This window comes from Leptodactylus fuscus, chromosome 2 (assembly GCF_031893055.1).
Source record: "Leptodactylus fuscus isolate aLepFus1 chromosome 2, aLepFus1.hap2, whole genome shotgun sequence".
Taxonomy (NCBI): domain Eukaryota; kingdom Metazoa; phylum Chordata; class Amphibia; order Anura; family Leptodactylidae; genus Leptodactylus; species Leptodactylus fuscus.
Genome location: NC_134266.1, coordinates 26,332,710 through 26,340,173, shown reverse-complemented (window position 1 = coordinate 26,340,173; position 7,464 = coordinate 26,332,710). Strand labels below are relative to the sequence as shown.

Below are 7,464 nucleotides of genomic sequence, written 5' to 3'. Positions count from 1 at the left end.
GATGATACATAGATAGATAGATCTGAAATAGATAGATAAATAGATAGATATGAGATAGATAGATAGATCACATAGATAGATAGATAGATAGATAGATAGATCAGATAGATAGATAGATAGATAGATCACATAGATAGATAGATAGATAGATAGATAGATCACATAGATAGATAGATAGATAGATAGATAGATAGATCAAAAATGTACATAAAACCCTATAAATTTGGTATCCCCGGAATCGTAACGAAACACAGAATACAGGGGACATGTCATTTTGGTTGCACAGTGAACGCCGTAAAACCAAAGCCCGTAAGAAAGTCGCAGAAATGCATTTTTTCTTCAAATCCACCCCATTCTGAATTTTTTCCCTGCTTCCCAGTACATTATATAGAATAAATAATGGTAGCATCATGAAGAAAAATCTGTCCCGCAAAAATTAAGACCTCATATGGCTCTGGGAGCGGAGAAATAAAAATGTTATGGAGTTTAGAAGGAGGGGAGTCAAAAATGAAAATCAAAAAATGCCATCGGCGGGAAAGGGTTAACTTCAAATACTTCTGTCCCAAAGTCACTATGTAACGTTTCTCACAACACCGTATATATAGCAGCTCAAATACAAATTAACTTCAACACAAAAGTCTCCCGTATTCTCTGAATTAAAGCAAAAACAAGATACAAAGTTACATTTCATATCCCATACCTTATACACAGTACGAAAACCTTACCCACGCCTGTATATACCCACTTCTACAATCACCGCAGACGAAGTCGCGGGTACCAGCTAGTAAACAATAAATTTTACTTTTTGAGGCCCAAGGCCACCTAAGGTATTGGGTTCCGGGTGGTGGAGAGCCTCAGCTTGCGTCCTGACAGTGGGGGAGAGCGGAGACATCACCGCAGAAAGAAGATAGTGCTGGGGGATGGAGTGAGCAGTGCTGAGTGAGTGCAGACTGGTGAGTTTAACCTATGTGAGCAGGACAGGCTGCCAGCACACAGTACTGTGCTGGCAGCTGCCTGGAGATGAAGTGGTTACAAGTGCCACATTCAGTGTCTGAGTGTTTTAGGTGAGAACTGTGAGAACACTCTAAACTGACACTGAATGTGGCATTGTAACCCCTTCTTTCCCAGGCAGTGAACTTATTACAGTATTATATATTACAGTACATAATACTGTGCCACAGGGGCCACTATAGGGTATAATAAAGTGTGCAGGGGCCACTATAGGGTATAATACGGTATACAAGAGCCACTATAGAGTATAATACTGTGTACAGGGGCCACAACGGGGCATAATAGTGCCTGCAGGAATGCAGGGGAAAAGGAGCGGTCAGTCGGGGTCTTTGGAGGGTGGCCCCATGTCAAAGTTTTGCCAGGGGCCCCGCCATTCCTAGTTACGCCACTGATCAAATAGATAGGTAGATATGAGATAGGAGATAAATAGTTATTAGATAGACAGATAGATAGATAGATAGATAGATAGATAGATAGATAAATATGAGATAGATAGATAGGTAGATAGATAGATAGATAGATAGATAGATAGATAGATAGATAGATATAGATAGATAAATATGAGAGAGAGAGAGAGAGAGATAGATAGATAGATAGATAGATAGATAGATAGATAGATAGATAGATAGATAGATAGATAGATAGATAAAACAAAACAGTAGCTTGCACCTATTCACATTGGGAGGTGCTGTCTGAATTTTCTTCTTTGTATATAGTAAGAGGGTTGTGGTTCCCTTTAGTTGGATTTGCGCTCCCATTCAATTGCACAGGCCTATTTGGAACAGAGAAACCATCTCCCCAAGGCCATTTAAAGAGAACCTTTCATCAGATTGGGCACAGGCAGTTCTATACACTGATGGAAAGCTGACAGTGCGCTGAATTCAGCACACTATCGGCTTTCCCGATCTGTGCCCCGGGTAAAGTGCTATCGGTCCCGGTACTGTAGCGCTTTATAGTCAGAAGGGCGTTTCTGACACTTAGCCGGAGACGTCCTTCTGCCTCGCGGCGCCTATCGCGCTGTACAGTGTGAGCGGGGAGGAACACCCCCCTCCCTCTGCTCACAGTGCTCATCCATAGACGAGTATTATCAGGAGTGGAGAGGGCGTTCCTCCCCGCTCCACAGTACAGCGCGATAGGCACTTCTGGGCAGAAGGACGTCTCTGGCTAAGTGTCAGAAACGCCCTTCTGACTATAAAGCGCTACAGTACCGGGACCGATAGCACTTTACCTGGGGCACAGATCGGGAAAGCCGACAGTGTGCTGAATTCAGCGCACTGTCAGCTTTCCATCAGTATATAGAACTGCCTGTGCCCGATCTGATGAAAGGTCCTCTTTAAGGTGACTATTCTCTGGATCTTAGTTCCCTTGTGTTCACACTGTAGACTTATTCTAGTCCGGGAGAGGTATTTTATTGCCCTGTGTTCACACTGAAGACCCATACTTGGGTCCAGGAGAGGTATTAGTGTAGGGTCCTACCTTAATGAGGTCGCCTTGTCGGGGCAGGTAGAGGGCTTCCTACTGTTTGATCAAATATGTACAATGAAGAACCTCAAATTTATTTATATATTTAGTTTATAGTATTTTTATAGTTTTTTTTCTTTGTTCCTTATAGCCTTTGTGCTGTGTCAGAGTGCTGCTATATTTTTTTGTTTTTATGTATTTTGCCACGGTAGCTTGTACCTGTTCACATTGGGAGGTGCTGTCTGAATTTTCTTCTATATACTGTAGATAGATAGATAGATAGATAGATAGATAGATAGATAGGAAGATAGATAGGAAGATAGATAGGAGATAGATAGATAGGAGATAGATAGATAGATAGATAGATAGATAGATAGATAGATAGATAGATAGGAGATAGATAGATAGATAGATAGATAGATAGATAGGAGATAGATAGATAGATAGATAGATAGATAGATAGACACTGAGGTCATGGAACATCAATTTAAACAAGGGATGACCTTGTTAACCTCAGACCCTGTACAGACTGTGCTACCTCTTATGTGGCTTCTCTGTTCCTGGGCTGTAATAAAGCATTGATGAAATAAATTTTGCATGGGCGCCGCTTTTCTACAAAGATAATGGCTTTCCTAAAATAATCCCCAGCCATGGAGTCAGACATCTTGTTTTATGTCATTGAGCGGATCCTTTTTTTACCTGTTTTCTTCCTTTTTTTCCTTTTACAACAATATATGATCAGTACGATGATGAGGATCAGGAGCAGTAAACCTCCGAGAGATGCAAAGACAGCGATGAGGATGATGTCCGTCCGACTCAGTGAAGAGTTGTTCCCTAGAAAAATCAATAATGTCATAAATTTGCCATGTTGTGTATATTATATAGCGGTACATACAATATTCTGATGATCTGATTGGTTACTCATGGCTCCTCTGTCTCCGCCCCCCAGGGGCTTTCTAGTTTTCTACATTGCTGAGAGCCGCAATGAATGTAGAATAGCTCCCCCCACTGTTAGGTAAATATACCAAACTATAGCATTTGCCTACAAAATAGCCCAAAATAGATGGCAAAGAACAAAGGACTAGTCCAAGGATCATGACACCCTTCTTTACTACATGGCAAAGGAGGACAATTAACAGGTGCCAGATCTGTTGTAAAAGAAGGTGCGTTAACCTAAATCATCAACCACATGGACCTACTCTGCTCCAAAGACACAAGGGCCACACTTACCTGGGATGTGCTCGCTTACTACTATGTTGACTGTCGCTGACTGCGGTTGGGTCAGGGTCTCTATTGAGGCCAAACAAGTCAAGCTCAGATTTTCTGATGGATTTATTCTAAACGTGCTTAGAGCTGTCACAAAGTCATTGCCATCTTTGTTGTATATAGTTGAATAATATAAAGTATCCGCCAAGGTATTATTTATTTGCCATGTGATGGTTGGCGCTGGATACCATTGTGCTGCTTGGCAAATCATGATGGTTGTGGAGTTCGGAGTCACAGTGACACTTCCATTTGTTATTTGAAGAGATCCGCTCACTGAGAGAAGCGACAAAAATAGTTAGGAGATAGAAAGATAGATATGAGAAAGATATTGTTAGATAGATAGATAGATAGATAGATAGATAGATAGATAGATAGATAGATAAATTTGAGATAGATAGAAAGATAGATATGAGAAAGATATCGTTAGATAGATAGATAGATAGATAAAAGATAGATAGATAGATAGATAGATAGATAGATAGATAGATAGATATAATAACAAATGGACGGCATTCCAAATTGGTGTAAAAATTATTTACTGTGGTTTATTCTATGCAACGTTTCAATCGTAACAATATAAGACTTTCTCATACTTACTGTGGTTTTATGCAAAACCCTTTCGGACTTGCACTCATGTCCCTTTAAGGGTATATATATATGGTGCTGCTCTTAAACCTTTTTTGGATTTTAGATAGATAGATAGATAGATATGAGATAGATAGAAAGAAAGATAGATAGATAGATGATAGATAGATAGATAGATAGATGATATATATTGTAAAAGCGGGTGCTTGGGGCTGGTTGTTAGGCAAGTAAAACACACGTGAAGCTTGGTCTTCAGGTTCAACGGATGTTCGGTTTATTAGGAGCAAATTCACAAAGTTCAACATAAACAGCTTTCTTCAGCAACAAAGGAAAAGAAAAGGCTTACTTCAGCCACAAGGCAATGCAGTCCATAAACTTAGCAGGCTGGCCCTTCTGGTTCTCCACAGCTATACTGGGTTTGGGTCCTCAGCTCTCAATAGCAGCAGCAACAATGAAAGTCAGAGACACACCCAACTGTTGGACAGGGTTTAAGGCTCCCACTGCTGCTATTCCCAAACCCTGGGATAGAGCATCGGGCCCGGGTCTACAAACAAGCCCCAAAACCTGCACATGGATTCGTCCCTCACCAAGTGGAGAGGAGCCATCTCAAAGGGATATATCTCCCCTCCACAACCATTCCCACTGCCTGCCTACAATATATATATATATATATATATATATATATATCAATCAATTATGTCAGGTATCTGTATACCCTGCTCACTACACAAGCCTATTTCACCCTGGATATGACCTTAAAGGGGACCTCTAATTTCACACTACTTTCTACAATCTCACATGCACATAAATAACTGCCACCACCAAGGTGCCGGTTTCCACTTTAGGGTGGGCAAGACACCAATATACCCAAACCACTGACAACAAGAGCAAACAAAAAGGTAACAAACCTAAGCAAAATTTACTCACTACTAGAGATAAGTGAATAGTATTCGAAACTAGAGTTTCAAATACCTCGCTCCCATAGGAATGCATGGGAGCGGCTGTACAGCAAGGGTTAAGGCTTAAGCGGTCGGCACTGCCATGCATTCCTATGGGAACGAGGTATTCGGCACTCTAGTTTCAAATACTATTCGCTCATCTCTAGTCACTACACAATTGTGGGGACATTTAGAGCCAAGATCAACCTTATTAAATTTTAGATTTAATATAGACAAAAAAAGTTCAGTGCTTAACAAAAAAAAAGATGTAATAAAAAGACACAACCTGCAAACAATATGAGATACAAAGGAAAAAAATGGAAACAGATGTATTTGTAAGCCTGGCTGGGATCAGCAGGGAGTGGTTGGACAGATCTACAGATAACCTGTAGCTTCAATATCTGACACTGAATTCATGTACCTCGGCCCCTTTTCAAAAACCCTACATTTATTAATATATTATATTATATGGCCTACCTAATAGTATAATAGTATATAGTATACACACCCTGCACAGACAGGTAGGCTTCTTGAAACGTTGAGGAGAGACTGCTGCAGCTTACTATCCCGGAGTCGGTCTTGTTGACGTTGACAATTGTTATCTCGGAGGTTAAGTCTCCGGTGACGGGGTTCTCGCTGTTCTGTACCGTGATGTAATTGACACTCACTGTGGTCTGACTTTGGGTTATACTGACAACGAAGGTGTTCTGGAAGTACCATGAGACAGATGTCCACCCTTTCGCAACGATGCATCGAAAGCTAGCATTAGACCCGCTGAGCACGGTGAGATTTTTCGGACCGTCAATTATGTTTGAGCATGACCCGTAATCTGTGGAACAAGACAATAAACTCAGATTATTTCATTTATAAAAAAACATCTTGTAATTACAGACTTCACCACTAGATGGTGCTTTAGAGCATCATATCTCATAAGTCTAAATACTGTAGATTTACTTTGCACCCCATATGGTCAGGCATGGTATTGCAATTAAAATTACTATTAGAGTTAAGATGTTCATAGACATTAGATTTTTTTAGGGGAGGTCCACACAGGGTCATAACTAATGGGGGCATTCAGGTGGTTGTTCTGGTCCTTCAACGGACTGCGCAGATATGAACATGTACATAACATGATATTTCCATATATCAAGTATCTCTGACTTGATAAAAGATATCATTTGAACTGCATACCGCTACAACTAGGGGGAGCTCACTGCACATATAGGTATACACAGGTATACAGCTTCCACGGGATCTATATATGTATGCAATATGCTCCCCCTAGCTTCTATGATAGCATTAAACCTTTTATTTCTGATACTCTCCCCCCACATCCGCCTGATAATAAACCTCGGCTATTTGGCTTTTATTACTTTTGTTGATTTATTTCTGCATTGACAAATGTCAACATTTCAGCGTTTTTTTTTCTTCCGTGAAATTCTCATTTTCCTTGTTTTACTGTTTTTTCTTTTATATTTTTCACTGTCAAAGGTTGAACGTTTAGCACAATGTCATACTGTCAAATTTCTATTTCCTAGAGGGACAGGAGGGCGCAGCTCAGAATGATCCTAATATATCAAAGTCCAAAAATAATAAAAGACACGAAACCCAATGGTTATTGTATTCCCGGGTCAGTCTGCAACGTGTCACAGGTAAGCGGCCTCTTAAAGGGCCTTTTTGGAACACAGACATTTTTAGCAGAAATAATTTTTTTTAAAAAAAGTAAAAATCTTGATCATTTTTATTGGTCGACTGTATATAGTGTGAAGGTTAGTCGGATTCCTCTGCTGATGGGGTGTGTTGACTTTTGCAACTGACTTTTTATCATTGCAAATACATCTACAATCAATAGATGGGCGTAACAAAAATGTATCTATTTGTGTTTAGAACTTCTTAGGGGTCTCCATGATGACAGACTACAAACAAACACTTATGGAGATAGCAAAAAAGTTTTAAAACTATATAAAGTAGATTTAAAAAGAATATAGAACATTTTAGATTTTGGAGGGGTGGAAACAAATGCCCTGACTTTAGCTGACCATAATGAAAATAAGATTCTGCTCACATTGTAGATAACACAAGGAGGAGTCGCCGCTTCAATCACAGTCACAGTCACTGGGCTAAAGCCAAACTCATTTGCAACAGATGGAAATATAAGAAGCTCGGGGGCACTGACCGCTATGTGAGTTATAGTCATTATATC

The 7,464-nt window shown here is 40.1% G+C and overlaps 1 protein-coding gene across 1 annotated transcript in view; it reads right to left on the bottom strand.

Annotated features, from left to right (window-relative positions):
- Positions 1-7,464, bottom strand: part of IGSF5 (immunoglobulin superfamily member 5) — a 36,579-nt gene that overhangs the window by 14,398 nt on the left and 14,717 nt on the right. Inside the window, exons 3-5 of the mRNA XM_075263544.1 lie at positions 5,770-6,090; positions 3,703-4,011; positions 3,172-3,306 (exon numbers count right to left, since the gene is read on the bottom strand). Of these exons, the coding sequence (XP_075119645.1) occupies positions 3,172-3,306; positions 3,703-4,011; positions 5,770-6,090 (765 nt within the window). The remainder of the gene's footprint in view (positions 1-3,171; positions 3,307-3,702; positions 4,012-5,769; positions 6,091-7,464) is intronic.